The sequence below is a fragment of the Ursus arctos genome, unplaced genomic scaffold, assembly GCF_023065955.2.
Source record: "Ursus arctos isolate Adak ecotype North America unplaced genomic scaffold, UrsArc2.0 scaffold_2, whole genome shotgun sequence".
Classification (NCBI taxonomy): domain Eukaryota; kingdom Metazoa; phylum Chordata; class Mammalia; order Carnivora; family Ursidae; genus Ursus; species Ursus arctos.
This window is the reverse complement of record NW_026622874.1, coordinates 5140283-5155946: the sequence shown is the minus strand read 5'-3', so window position 1 is coordinate 5155946 and position 15664 is coordinate 5140283. Positions and strand designations below refer to the sequence as shown.

General features: G+C 39.7%; 1 protein-coding gene across 2 annotated transcripts in view; it reads left to right on the top strand.

Moving 5' to 3' along the window:
• The window catches only part of SMYD3 (SET and MYND domain containing 3), a 684303-nt gene that overhangs the window by 186906 nt on the left and 481733 nt on the right, over positions 1-15664 (top strand). For both annotated transcript variants that reach the window (XM_026509552.4, XM_057315666.1), the window contains exons 4-5: positions 118-175; positions 1895-2031. In XM_026509552.4, coding sequence (XP_026365337.1) covers positions 118-175; positions 1895-2031 — 195 coding nt within the window. The remainder of the gene's footprint in view (positions 1-117; positions 176-1894; positions 2032-15664) is intronic.

The window sequence follows — 15664 nt, the reverse complement described above, 5'->3', positions numbered from 1 at the left end:
ACAATGTTGTCTTTTTAAATAGAGTTTCACTTAAATATCTAAAGAGATTCAAATATATTCATTGATATATTGGAGCACTTGAAATTGTTTTTGGTGTTTTCCCCCTTTGCTTCACAGATGGAAGAGACACCGTCTGAATCAGAGAAACTTTACTCATTTTATGATCTGGAGTCAAGTAAGTGATTGTCTGTCAGCACCAAACAGATCCCACCATTTATTTGCTGACCTCATGCATTGCTTTCTTTTTAACGTTGTTGGGTTCCGTCTCATTATGTGAGGCAATTCTAACAAATCTTTTCATGTTTTTATATACGATTGACTCATTAGCTTATTTAATTTATTCCAGGGTAGTTTGGGCCTTTTAGGAATTTATACTAGACCCTGATCTTTGTTTCTTTTTGATGCCAGGGAGCAGTGATGTGAACCAGGAGTTCCAGGGAACATTGAGGGTCACTGGTCCTGTAGATGATAAGCAGAGTTGATGGTGTAGGTGATTTAGGCTGTCTGACAGCATTGCACGATGTTCTTCTTTTCAACTCCCGTGGTGGTGGCCATGATATATGGGAACTCTGACGGGCCTTCCAGTTTGAGAGCTCAGTCAATGTCGGGTTTATGTTCCTTTCCTGCTGGCACAGATCCCCTTCAGTGAGGTTGTCCATGACTTCAACCCCAAAGTAGCCAGAGCTCATAGAGTAAACTTGGCTCCACAGTTTAATATTTCTGGATGGAGGCAAATACGAAGATAGTCTAGTACAGATTTATGGTTATGGGATCCTAAGTGCCAATGATAATAAATTATTATTTAAGAAATCAGTGGGTTAATTGTTCTGTTGAACAAGTAATTTAAAGAGAATGTGTAGAGCTGACATGAGCCCCAGAATTATGCTGTAGTTCAATTTGATGTATCTTTTCAGTTTTAATGGGGGACTAATTAGTCATTTTTTCATGTTATATTACCGCTAAGTAATTAACATCTCTTGCCGTGAGTCTTACTATTAACAGTAGCCCTGCTCGGTAGTAGTGTCACACATGCTGTCTTAAGTGAAATGTTCTCAAACGTTATTGATTGTATACTCTTAGCCTTAACACCTTTTTGTGGTATAAATTAAGCTGAGTTTTCAACGGGATGATTTTTGGATGACTACACTCTGGAACCTTCTCCTTCTGTTTGGGTTTTAGCAGCATTGCGTCTTGTTTATTCAATGGGGGAATAACTTGAAGTCGAGATTTCTTGGGTTGGTCCCCGTTCTTCTCGATCTACTTTTTATGACACATTTCACCAGTTGGACTCTAGCTGAATTTTTTACTTCTCGTCTTTTCTTTCCTTTCCTTTTCTTTTCTTTTCTTTTCTTTTCTTTTCTTTTCTTTTCTTTTCTTTTCTTTTCTTTTCTTCTTTCTTTCTTCTTTCCTTTCCTTTCCTTTCCTTTCCTTTCCTTTCCTTTCCTTTTCTTTTCTTTTCTTTTTTGTGTGTGCCTTTGAGATATACTGTTTATCAGTTGGTCATGACCTGGTTGTAAAGTGTTTCATGGAACAATCCACTTAAATTCACTGCCTCGGTGCCCTTGTGGTGGCTTGAGCATGTGTTCAGGGCAGTGCGGACGACCTGTAACACATCTTTCCTGATTTGGGTTGTAGTGTTTTTCATCTGTACTTGTATGTATTTTGTTTGATAGGCATTTGATCTTAGATTGTAGGTGAAGTTTGGCACAATTTAATTGATAATGTATGTATTGTAATTTGTAGTTGCGAGAAAATGAAAAGGAACGTGTTTGCTCTCTGTCAGAATGAAATCTAGAGAGGATAAATCTGGTTTAACAGCTAGCATTGAACACCTGAAAATTGTCCATTAAAAATTCACTGTGTGATTGTGCTGTTTATTCTCTTTTTAAAAAAGATATTAACAAACTGACTGAAGAGAAGAAAGAGGGCCTCAGGCAACTCGTAATGACATTTCAACATTTCATGAGAGAAGAAATTCAGGATGCTTCTCAGCTGCCACTTCCCTTTGACATTTTTGAAGCTTTTGCAAAAGTAAGTGTTAAGTGTTTGATATCTTTGTTTATGCCGTAAATCAACCCTTTACTTCTTATTTTGTTGTTGATCCATGAAAATTTAGGACCTCTCATGGCTTAAATCATTCCCCTACCTTGTTGAGTAGAGAATGAGTGAATGTATTGCTTATACTGAAAAGGGTATTATTACTTTTTCTAGTTTATCAGCACTCTTCTTCCTGGCCTGCAAAGTCCCCTCTCTGCTCTCAAGTGTGCTTGCTTTTCTCCAGAGAAAACAGCCAATTCCCTTGTTTCTTACTAATGGATCGCTGAGGTTGCCACTGCGTTCGGTTTTGTGGTGTTGTTTCCGTGATGGATCTTGGTCTTTGAAATGAAGAATATATTGGAATCCATTTCTTAATTATGTGAATTCTAAATACTATGAAAATATAACCATTTCTGACTTAAAAATCATTGTCTAAAAATCTGTTTAAATGTTTTAGGTCACTAAAATCCTATGTTAAGTATAGAAAAGAGAGGTTTGATGTAGTATTTTTGTGTGTGGTCTCTTGGTAGTTGCTACCTGACATACTGTGCTTGGAAATGATTCGGACGGTTTGTTTGGGCCCAGGGAGAAAACATGCACTGGGTGCTCCTTGCTCTTTGCCCTGGGATGAGGACAGAGGGTCAGATAAATCCCCACTGATGTGTGTTTGCTGTCCTTGCTCTCCCATAGCGCGTATTTTGGTTTGCTTAAATATCGATCGCATTTTAATAACAAGTAAAATTTTACGTTCGAGGGTGATTTTGCCACTGATATTACAATTCCTAAGTGCACATCTAATAACATATTTATCCCATGAATATTTTTAAAGTATGTTTTATAATCTACCTGTTTTCTAAGAATTTGAGGTGATTTGTGTGATTGCTAGAGATGTATTCTTGTTTTTCTTGAATGTATTTTTATACTTCAGGGTATGTTTTTATGATTTTCTGGTAGTATCACCTTAGCATTACATTCTGGTTTGTCTACAGTTTAAAACTGATTTCAAAATGCAGTGTTTACTTATAATACATATGAGAAGTGTCTCATGTGTTTATTTCACATCCTTCTGAAAATCAGAGCCTTTAAGAGTGTCGTGTGTACCATACACACAGGTGCTTTCGACACTCCACAGAGCAATACCTTCTGAAAGATAAAAATATGCCTTGTGTTGACTGTAACTTCATTCCTGGTGTTAAGTCTGTGGCTCTCCTGTGACTGTTGTTTCTGTTGTTAGGAATTGTTCAAGTGGTAATTACCGGTGTTACTAGTATTTATGGAAAATATTTAAAAATACTTTCTATTGCTCAATGTGACATGTGAATTACTTTATTTCTCATATTTCTTTTTTAAAAATTTTGATCATATGTCTTACAGTGAAATTCTTTTCATGCTGTGTAGGGGAAAGTTCTGTCATTATGAATAAGTAGACAAAGTCTTAATACTATGCTCTCCCTTCTCCCCACATAGTCGTATTTGTTATTGCCACAAAAGTAGAGCATAGACATCTCTGAGATTTTGAGGGGAAGTGGACTCAGATCTGTGAGTTTTGCCTTGTATGTGGATGAAAGCAACATTACCTTATGGCTCCTGTACTTGCTCGTAAAAGTTTTATTAAGATTTTATAAGTTGTTGTTAATCTTCTGCTTGCACATATGTCCTTAAAAGAGATCACTTTCCTCCTCCTCTTTTTCTCCCCACCTTCTTCTTCTTTGTCATTTTTTTTTTTTTTTTTAATAGACTAGTCTAGGGGCACCTGGGTGGCTCCATCGGTTAAGCATCTGCCTTCAGCTCAGGTCATGATCTCAGGGTCCTGGGATTGAGCCCCGTGTTGGGCTTCCTGCTCAGTGGGGGTCGGCTTCACCCTCTCCCTCTGCCTCTCTGCCTCTCTGTCTCTCTCTATGTCTCTCTCTCTTTCAAATAAATAAAATCTTAAAAATAAATAGGATACTCTGATATTAAGCTCATTGGTGCATATGTACATCAGGGATGAGCTGCTGACATTGTGAGCGTGTGTTGGTGCAGGTCATGGCAAGTGCTTTGGAAGTGGGTGGAGAACCTTGGGCAGAGGGTTTTATTCCTCTGCCTCTTCCTCTGTCTTAGTGGCATTGAATTAACCAGAGAGGAGTGGACACCCCAGTGTGTACTGCCCACAGCCCACAGATGTACAGACTGTCAGGTGTAGTTCCAGGCAGCCCTGCCTTTTTCAACCTCATGCACCGGTTTTCCGGTTTATGCTTTGAAGAAGGCTGGCTTTGCCTGGCCCCAATACAGAAAATCCAGGTAGTGTTTTGCTTTTGGTCATGTTCATTTATATTCATTCTGGTTTTACGGAGGTTTTAGACCTGCTAAGCTTATATCTCAGCTCATCTCATGGTCACTTAAGGCAGAAGGAATTCTGAGAACTTTTCTTTATTTGTTTATATCCTAAGTTTTTTGACTTTGGACTTTTCCAAACATACATGAAGGTAGAGAGATTAGTACAATGAATCCTCATGTCTCTGTCACATGGTTTTAATAATTTTTGAAATTGTTTTATATCTGATATTTTTAATACTTAGATTTCAGACAAATGTTCTTTATTTAAAATTCAGATTTCCAAACATTCCTTACAATTAGTCCTTTATTATGAAGCTCTTGGGCACCTAAGAAGTTAGTGAATTCACTTATTAAATTAAACAGACCTTTTTAAAATTTTTTTTGCTGGCCTACCCTGTGCAAAGCATTCTTGATACAGGTTATAGAAATGTGTGGCTGATTATAAATCGGAAAATTATCTACCAAGGCAAAAACCTTAGCAAGTCAAAAGTCTTACTTGGTAATATGTGTATATTTGTTAAACTTGGACTTGCCTGGAATCGAAAGGGCTCAGTGGAGGATGAGAAGGTCCTTAAACCTGAGCACATGATTCATTCCCGCTAGGCTCTTTGTCTTTTTCTTTAATTAACATACTATGTGGTATTAGTTTTAGTTGTATGATACAGTGATTCAACACTTCCATACACCATCCAGTGCTCCTCGTGACAGGTGCACTCCTTAATCCCCATTACCCATTCACACATTCCCCCACCCACTTCCTCTCTGCTGACCATCTGTGTGTTCTCTGTGGCTGAGTCTGTCTCTTGATTTCTCTCTCTCTCTCTTCCTCTCCCTCTCTTTTCCCTTTGCTCCTTTGTTTTGTTTCTTAAACTTGACATATGAATGAAATCATATGGTATTTGTCTTTCTCTGACCAATGTATTTCACTTAACATTATACTCTCCAGCTCCATCCATGTTGTTGCAAATGGCAAGAGTTCATGCTTTTCTATAGCTGAGTAATATTCCATTGTGTATACCAACCGCATCTTTATGCATTCATCAGTTGATGGACAGTTGGACTCTTTCCATAATTTGGTGGTTGTAGACGATGCTGCTATAAAACACTGGTGGCTTCTTCTAATAGAAGACCATGGTGGCAGTTTATGTTTTGAAAACTCTGGGGTATTCTGTTGAAAATAGTGTATGTATCTCTTTTTGGACCAGGTTCTCAACATCGGATGTGCTTCTGCTACTTCAGACTTGGTTTAACTCAGGACCTGCCCCACCCCCCCGCCCCGTTACTCCAAAGGCATTGTTCTGTAGTCATTTTTTTGGATCATATTCCCAAGTGTGCTGCTGCTTTTTCTTCTTCTTCTTCTTCTTCTTTTTTTTTAAGATTTTATTCATTTATTTATCAGAGAGAGGGAGAGAGCACAAGCAGAGGGAGTGGCAGGCAGAGCAGACACACGGAGAAGCAGGCTCCCCGCTGAGCAAGGAGCCCCGATGTGGGACTCAATCCCAGGACCCCGGAGTCATGACCTGAGCCTAAGGCTGACACTTAACCAACTGAGCCATGCAGGCGTCCCCCAGTTGTGCTTCTTTTTCTTCCACTTCCTTACCACCAATATTATTCTCTTGCTCACCACTCCCACATAAACAGGACTGTGGAAAGATATGGCCAATTCGGGTTTAGAATGTAGGAGTTTGCTTTATAAGTATATCCTGTCCACTTATGAATTTTTTGCCTGGCTGTAAAAAATTAAACAGCATGAGAGGTGCCAGGGTGGCTCAGTCAGTTAAGCATCCACATCTTGATTTCACTTCTGGTTATGATCTCAGGGTTGTGAGATGGAGCCCCACTTTGGGCCCTGTGTTGGGCATGGAGCCTGCTTAAGATTCTCTCTCTTCCTCTGCCCCTCCCCACCTTCTCTCTCTCTCTCTCAAAAAAAAATTTTTTTTTAAATAGCATGAGTCATACGAAGGGGAAACTTTTTTACGGGTGGGTATCCAGGAAGACTTCACATAGAAAGTAAAATTAATGGCATGAATTTTAGAAGAGTTTGGTATAGGGCAACAGTTACAGACAAATGGTCTGCAAATGCTGGTGGGAGTGAGGGGTGCTGGCTCCTCTGACCTCCTGAGCTGGGAACACACTGACCTCTTCTGGGGATCCGAAAAGGTAGTTATTACCGTGGAATACATGTTTCCGTTATATTTAGTGACTACAATAAGAGTTTGAATAGAAGCTTGATGCTTAAAATGTTTGTTTTGCATTAGGTGGTAGTAGAAGATTAGTGAGGGTAATAGTACCTGTCGAATTTCTCCAGAAGGGGCTGGAGAGTGATGGTGTGGTTGGATGGAGAGGCTGAGTGATTTGCCAGAGCTTTATTTTCAAAGCAGTTGGCTAGGTTTAAGCTTAGGTTGTGTGTTACCTGGTGGGGAAGGGGTGGTTGGAGGGTGTGGCTGAGTGGAGATGAAGGTCAAAAGGTAAGGAAAACCGTGGGTGCTGCTGACAGTAATGGCGGTGGCCGAAGTGCGGGGTGCGTGGGAGACACTTGGTAGTGAGAAGCCAGGAGACATGCGATTATTTATGTGTTCATGAGAGATGGAGGCCAGGTTTACCTCTGCTGGCTCTTTGTCAGATTGTTTAGAGAAGACCCGCCTCTCCGTCTCTACAGGCCCCTTCTCCTTCCCACCTACACTTTTCCCCTTCCACTTCTATCTTCAAACAAAATTTTGGGTTAGGTTTCAAAATGGATTTACCTTAGTGCGACAGCTACTGTGGTTTAGTCTACTGATCAAGTTCTAAATGTTTGCTACAAACACAGAAAAATGTTACTACTCCTAATAAATATAAACTTCAGAGGGCAAGAGGATAACAATTAGAGGACAAATTTATTTTTATTTTATTTTTTTAAAATATTTTATTTATTTATTTGATAGAGAGAGAGCACACATAGAGAGGGAGAAGCAGACTCCCCACTGAGCAGGGAGCCCAATGTGGGGCTCGATCCCAGGACCCTGAGATCATGACCTGAGCCCAAGGCAGATGCTAAACTGACTGAGCCACCTAGGCGCCCTGAGAAGGACAGGTTTAAATGGCGTGCTGAATAGTATGATGGTTAGGTTGCTTTCTGAGACAGAAAATGAGATTCCCTTAGCCTTGATTTCCTCATCTGTTAATGGGAATCATCATCATCATCATATCTACTTCAGAGATGAAAGTGAGGGGTAAGTCAGAAGTACTTAGTGTAACACATATTACTAATTTCTACTATTGCTGGCCTCACCTCCCAGCTTAATTTTTGTTTGGGTCTTAAACTGTAGTGTTTTATGTCTCCCTGTGCTGTCATATGGATGGTCAGGAGCCGTTCTGCGGCTCGGTGTAAAGCAGAGTCTCAAAGGGGGGCTCACTGTTGTGCCCAGTGCTGGTATCTCCTGAAATGCTGAGAATCACCCACAGCTCTTGTGGATGGAAATCTTTTACTGTTTCCTGCGTTCATTAACATCTCCATGACTTCAGATTAGTTCCTTGGGATGTCACATAGGACGTACAGAAGTAAGCTTCCCACGATGACCGAAATGTTTCTCACGCATGCATTTTTGAAGGATGAAATGAAATTAGAAGATTCATTAGTTATCATGTTATAATTCACTGAAATGGCGTGGAATGTGTAATACTTCTCTAGTCCATCCCTCGAAATGTATATTGATTGTTATTCGTAATGGTTATTAATGCCTAAACCTAATGTCAGTAGACCTAGGTTTGAGTTTATTTCTTACGCAAACAATAGATTTTTTAGAGATTATTGCGTAGAGTTCGAGAAAAATAGACTTAATTTTTTTTTCTGGACTTAAAGCTTCCTTTTCTAAAAATGCATTTGGTAAACCGATTAGAGATGTGATAAGATCAGAGCAATAAAATAGAAAATGAGCTAGTTGCATAAAATGTTTCACAAACAGACATTAAATTGGAAGCAACAATAATAGAAGTTGCTTTCCTGACCACAAAACGTGTCATGGTGTTTCCAGAGCTCTGCAAAGTACTTTTTAACTCTGTAGTGTTGTACAACTGCCACAGAATTTATTGATTAGAAATTCCACATTTGTTTGAGAAGATGTTCTCTCCCTTTTCCTTTCAAACAAAATAATAATTTTGGTACCATGTTTTTTTTATTCTTTAAGGCACATATGTGACCTCCAGAGCCTGCCTTTCTAAGCTCTAAATTTTAGTGTTATTAGTTGCAGCTGTTTTTGCAGTATACACTGTGCTTGTACAGACTTGAAAATGAGTTTTTTAAAGGTTTTTTTGTACTGTGGTACTTAAAATTTCTACTCATTTTTATCCCAATCAAATTGTTTTGTACTGGGGGAGAATTCTTTTTTATTGGAGAAGCAGTGGAAAATATGTTCACTTGAGAATCTTTGTAATTCATAATAGGACAAGAAATAGTAATTTAATTGATTGAGATATGTTAGAAGACATAAGAAAATAGTAATGATATTATTATACTTGAGACTGCATGTTTACATTTGACGCTGTGTGCCTTTAGGCTGAGAGTGTTACTAATCTATGTGATATCCTGCTGTAACCTCATAATTTTAGTAAAGTGTGTAAAATCAGCAAGAAGGAAAAATTACTAAATAACCCTCTTTTGGTCCTTTTTAATTCACCGAAGAGCATTGTGCCTCAGTAGAAAGTAGGAACAAACTTGTTCTTGATATATTCAGTTTTTATTTTAAAACTTTCAGTTTTGCTAGCCCTCTTATTCTAGATGTAGTGGTGATTTTATTACTTCACTCTTGCTGGTAGGCTAATTTGTGGGAAGAATATTACTTCTGTTGGTTTGAAAGGTCAGGAGTGTGTATGTTTGCCACTCGAGGGTTCAAGTTCACGTAGGACAAAGTTTTAGAGCCTTTTTGTTGATCAGCTCAGTTGGGTTTCCCCACCGTAGCCTGCTATAAAGTAGTAAAGAAAGCCATCTTTTGAATTAATAAAGTGATGAATTATCTAATTACAAAGTTGATGTGAAATGGCAGTATGATAACTTTGACTGCATTACTAAATGATCCCAGTGACTGATCAGATGTGCCTGGGTTCCATTAAGGAAAAATATGCCATTAAATATTTACTGCGAACTGCGAGCAGAAGCACCAGGATTGCTAACCTCTGATCACCAGGGTGCTTGTATCTGCTCGTTTGGAGGTAGCTGCTAGGTGAGACATCTCTCGTGTCTGCTCAGCACAGCTGCTAGAAGACTTGGTTGTCGGGATATTACCTCTCCTCTGGTTTTAAGGAAAGCGGGCAAACAGCCAAGATGCTTAACTGCATGCAGATCCTGGCATTCTAATTATGAAATGCTGACGCACTTATGATTTATATGGTTTTCTCTTTATTACAGTAAATTGAATCTCTGCGTTGGTTCAAGAGACCATTATTCTCAAAAACATTCTTCCAAGTAAAGTGACATTTGTAGGACACTTGGGCTTTCAAAACCCAACAAGTCATTGTGTTTTTAATGTGTGTTTCATGTTCTTCATTTTTAGCCATTCAGTTAATATTTATCTTCATTTAAGTGTAAATAACCTATGATGAGTTGGTGTGTTTGTTATAAAGACCAGATGCTAGCTGACTTCTGAAGTTGGGAAGGATAATTAGTAAATTCTTAATCAGCATTTTTATTCATACCTGTGTTGGTCAAGGTTAATTGCTTATGAAAGGCTAATGCTGTAATTAAAACTATTGATGGATAAACGTGTTTGCCAAGCCTTGTTGCCTTCTCTATTTGAGTGTACAACTTGCCATTAATTCAGATAGAGCCAATGTTTTTTAAATGACAGTATGTCGTTGTGAAATGGCAGAGGTTGCTTTCCTTGCTTTGGCCTTCCCTTCGGTGGCGAAACTGGAGTGCCGTGTCTGCCTACCCGAGTCTGACATTTTTATTTTTTTAAATTTATTTTATTTTTTAAAGGATTTTATTTATTTATTTGACAGAGAGAGAGCGAGCACAAGCAGGGGGAGGGGCAGAGGTACAGGGAGAAGCAGACTCCCCACCGAATCGGGAGCCAGACGCGGGGCTCGATCCCAGGACCCCGAGATCATGACCTGAGCCGAAGGCAGACACTTCACCGACTGAGCCCCCCAGACGCCCCCGAGTGTGACTTTCTTAGAGCCAGGAATTACATTTCATTTCGAATCCCTGGACACCTGCATGGTATACAGTAGGTATTTAATTGACGACTGAATGAAGGACTGCATGAAAACTGTCCATTTTTTTGTTTTATTGAGTGTATTTTGCTAAATAGGTCTAAAAAATAATACATTACTGCAAACATATCAGACTAGGTAAAAATAAGTCTTTAATATGTAAAATCCAAAAAGTTTGGTAAGTTCATTGGTGGGTCAGAGTCAGAGAGGCTGCCGTTATCCTCAGTTCTTCAGGAAATGGTGAATCGTCATGTTAATTATTACAGAGTTCAGCATACCTGTTCTGTAAAAGCCCGGATGGTCAGTATGGCTCAGTGGGCCAAGAGGCAAAAGAGAATTATTACTGTATCCTGGCAATTTGTAGTGTCTGCTGAGAGTGCACCTTCTTAGCTCTGCTCTTGGCACCTGACAGGCTCCCTGGGCCGCATGTGAGTAAACAGGGGTGGCCATGTTCTAATAAAACTTTGTTTATGGACACTGAGCAATGATTTTCACATGCTTTTCACTTATCCCCCAATATTCTCTTTATTTTTTCCCCAAACATTTAAAACCGTAGGCAGACACTCTAAGCTTGCAGCCTGTGCAGAAACAGGTGGAGGGCCACACTTGGGCCATGGACCACTGTTGCTAAGCCTTGAATTATTCTTTGTCAGCGAGAAGAATTTTTGCTCTTGAAAGAAAACAGATTATATGCTACCAGAAAATTCTCTGAGAATTAAAAAAAAAAGATAGGGGCGCCTGGGTGTTGCAGTTGGTTAAGCAACGGACTCTTGGTTTTGGTTCACGTCGTGATCTCAGGGTCCTGGGATCGAATCCCATCTCAGGCTCCATGCTGGTAGAGTCTGCTTGAGATTCTCTCTCCCTTTCCCTCTGCCCCTCCTGCTGTCTCTCTCTCTCTCTCAAATAAATAAATAAATCTTAAGAAAAAAGTGTAGAAAATGTTTTATGTTACCTTCTAACAAGCCATTAGTTCTATTGTTATATTGCCAATCATGTTCATAAGCACAGTATGTATACGATAATTGATTTTTGAGTTTATTTTTTACTCCAAGAAGATTTAACTTAGTAACTTAAAAATGGTTCAATTCAGTAATACAGTGGGATAGATGTAGTATTTCACTAAAGATTAGGAAGAAATAAAATTGTTAAATAGAAAAAATTGTGTACTTTATTAATGTCTTGAATACACTTTCATTCTTAGTTTTTTAACTGCAGGTGTTATTTTGCCTTGAAATGAAATGTAAAGATAGGATTTTCTGGTAGAAATATTTTGACTATATAACTCAAGTTCAGAAAGTTACTGTTTGATTCTTTAGATCTTTTTTTTTAAATTATGGATATTGCGCTCAGACCTTACATACTGTGGTTTGACTATTTCTATTAGGAATGAAGAAGGACCTCTCGTGGGAGAAAAAACCAAATATGTTTTAGGTGTATACTTTTAATAATAATAAAAATTGTGATAGCCTGCTCTGTTACATTTTATGACCAGCAGAAACAAGGTGGAGGTTTAATGGCAGAAATTAGACCTTGCTATTTGATATGGAAAACAAGGTGACTCGGTATATTACAAATATAAGAGAATTTGGGGTGGCTTCTCTAAACCAGATTAACAAACATGTCCTGATCAAGAGAGAGCATAACCTCACTAGTCTCTGTCAAGGGTCAATTTTCATTGAAATTTTTATTTTGAGTACTTAGTGTTAGATGTTTAAAGAGACATATTCAGGTAAGTGTTCATTTATGAAACACTGAAGGAAGCAAGGAAAGTCTTGTCCTATCAGGCAAGCTGATTATGACTTAGTATCTGGAAGAGCTCTACTGTTCGAGTGATCCAACCATGTATCAAGCTGCCTTGACACAGCCTGGAGCTACCTGTCCTTGGAAGGGTTTCATTCAGGGTCAGCATCTCGTGTCAGGATGAGTTAGCTCCATTAGTATAAGGTAGGGCTGGTGCTCTTTGAGTTTGTGGTGAGCGAAATGAGAATATTTGATAGGGTTTCTGTCACCGATACTAAGGTATCGCCACAGGCAGGGCTCTGAGTTCCTTCCTGAGGGTTCCCGCCGCCTTCACACACGCGGCACACCCTGTCTCACGCACCTCTCTCCCTCATATGTCGACTTCTGAGTAAGTGCCGCTAGGGTGTGTGGGAGGGGGGTGGGTTTTTGTAAAAATATTTCTGAATTGATGCTGCCACAGCTCCAGGTGACAATACAGGTGATTGGAGCGGAATTTGCATGGAGTTAAGCTACTTTGTGGAATCTGGATTCCATAACCTTGAAGTACTGAATATTAAAACATTAATTATTCAAGAGCCTTTAGCCTGGATCTGGCTCGTTTTCAAGCCATTATTAGAGGTGGCTTTTTTTGTGTGTGTGATTCTATAAATATTTGCATTTACAGATTAGAATATCTTATAATGTGGTAGAATATATGCACAGTATAGAAGAAAATCCTCTTTGACCTTCTTGGACACTTCTTTTTCTTTGAGGAGTATTTATGTGACCTTAAAAATTATACCTGATATTAATGGGATAAGCAAGTAATTCAGAAATACCATTTTTGAACAAATAGTTGTCGAGCAGAAGAAAAGCATTTAGAACTACGTTTGACCAGACTTGGCAGTTGTGGGCCCTATTTCAAGTTTTAATTAATAATTTGGTTTTGGGGGGCTTGGGTGGCGCAGTGGGTTAAACGTCCCACTCTTGATTTCAGCTGAGGTCGTGATCTCAGGGTTGTGAGATCGAGCCCCACCTCCGGCTCCGCACTCTGCTCAGAATCCACTTGAGACTCTCCTTTCCATCTGCTTCTGTCGCTTATGCTCTCTTCCTCTCTCTAAAAATCAATAAATCTTTAAAGAAAATAGTGATTTGTTTTTAGTTTCAATGTTTGTAGGAAAATTTTATCGAGGCACTCATTATGCAGAGCTGTTTCATTAGGATCAGCTGAATCAGGATCAGGATGGAAAATACCCTTCCAGCACTTTGTACCCTCTTTCCCTCGACGGCTGGCAGCATTTTGTTGTAATGGCAGAGCCAGCTCATCATCCGAAGAGCCCGTGCAACATACTGGGTGATGTCCTGGGGCCCTGTTCACGCTTCACAGCCTTTCAGGTTTAAAGCAGAAGTTGGTAAGGAACGTTATTTCGGGGCCTCAGCAGTCTTTTGTATAGTAGTGACTTTGGGTTTTCTTGTTTTCCATTTGTTCAAGATTCTACGAGCAGTATCCACTAAAGCCTGGAATGTGCAGATCTTAAGCTGTGATATTGTCTAACATTTGGGAATCTTTTAATTGGCCTCTGGCATGATCTCCCTCTGATTCTCCTACGTTTCTTCCCATTTTGTTTAAAAACTTATTATTTGCTTAATCTCTTTTTACTTATTGAATGGCCGTATTCCACTGCCTTGGCTCGACTTGGCTGCCTGTGCTGAAAATAGCCCAAGCTCCAATTCCAGCCTTGCTCTTTCTTCTGCTGTCCAGTCTTATATTTTCTACTTATTAATAAAAATATCCCCTTGCATGATCTGTTTTACCTTCAGATTCATCATGAACGATACTTAGACCCTGTCTTGTGCTCAGTAAGACATGCGGCTTTTCCACTTTTTCTGTCTTTTCTCTTGGCGTGGTGGTCTCCTAAGTCATCCGTGTCCGAAACCCAGGGGGCCTCTGGTTCATCCCTCCCTCCTTCCTTCCAGATGCCCTGCTGCTTTTGCAAGATCTCTTAACTGTGTTCTTTTCATCTTTTTTGCCACTGACCCACTTCAGTCTCTTTCTATCTTGCCTAAGTGGCTCTAACTAATCTCTTTGCCTCTTACTCTCTCAGTCATCAGTGATGATTGCTATAAAGATAACTTTTTTGAGCTCGAAGTATATCCTTTATATTGTGAGATTTGGATGATATTTGTCACTTCTTTTATATCCTGATATACATACATATTTTTTTTGAAAGCAGATCTGATCATTTGAATTCTCTGCTTAAAAATGTTTGTCGAGTCCCTGCTGCCTATCCTGTAAAATCAAGCTTTTATCTTATTTTATTTATTTATTTATTTAAAGATTTTATTTATTTATTCGACAGAGATAGAGACAGCCAGCGAGAGAGGGAAAACAAGCAGCGGGAGTGGGAGAGGAAGAAGCAGGCTCCTAGTGGAGGAGCCTGACGTGGGGCTCGATCCCAGAACACAGGGATCACGTCCTGAGCCGAAGGCAGATGCCTAACAACTGCGCCACCCAGGCGCCCCTAAAATCACACTTTTAAAGTATGCATTTGAGGACTCTGCAATCCTCATCCCATAGTAGTTTCCTGGAACTGGCTACCCGTAACTTGAGAGGTGTAACCATTTTCCTAGCACCTTGCAGAGTGACCAGGAAATTGCACGGATTCTGTCAATATACCTTTTATTCCTTTATATTGTTGCATTGTCAATATGTTTCTTCAAACTGCCAAATCTTAATGGTAGCATGTTGTTGTGATGGTAACAAGTAAAGGTAGGCAGGACAAGCACATTCTCTGGATAGGGAATTATCTTTGAGAGGCTAGGGTATTTTTTCACCAACGTGTAAAGCTGCCCATGTGTGTGAGAACACACGAGGACAGGCCATCAGGGCCAGTGACAAGCCAACAAGGTGCGGTTATGGCTGGTGTGTGCGGGTGCGTGTGTGTACGTGTGTAAGCAAGGGGGCGGAGATCATTGTGTTCGTTTGGCTCCTGAGGTAGTGAGCTTCTACTTGGAAGTCATTCTGATTTGATGAAGAAGGTTTCGCTCTGAGTCCCGATCATCGGCAGTGGCTGAGTGGGCGTCTGCTTTGTCAACGCTGCTGGATTCGGTATTAGATAATTACAGGGGTACGATCAGATTTTGGAACTCCATTCCTGGGAGATATCCATGTGTGTTGCTAATGGTTGGCAGTCAGGCTTCTAGCTTTTCTTTAGAGCCATGATGATTGCTTCAATGATAACTTTTTTGAGCTGAAAATATTTCCTCTATATTGTGAAATTTGAGTGACTTTGTCACCTCTTACCCCTTCAGAGTCAACCAAGGGAATCTTACCAAGTCCTTTGCATTTTGCGGAAGCAAGGTGTTATTCCCTATAAAGATAATTACCTTTTAGATATTGGAG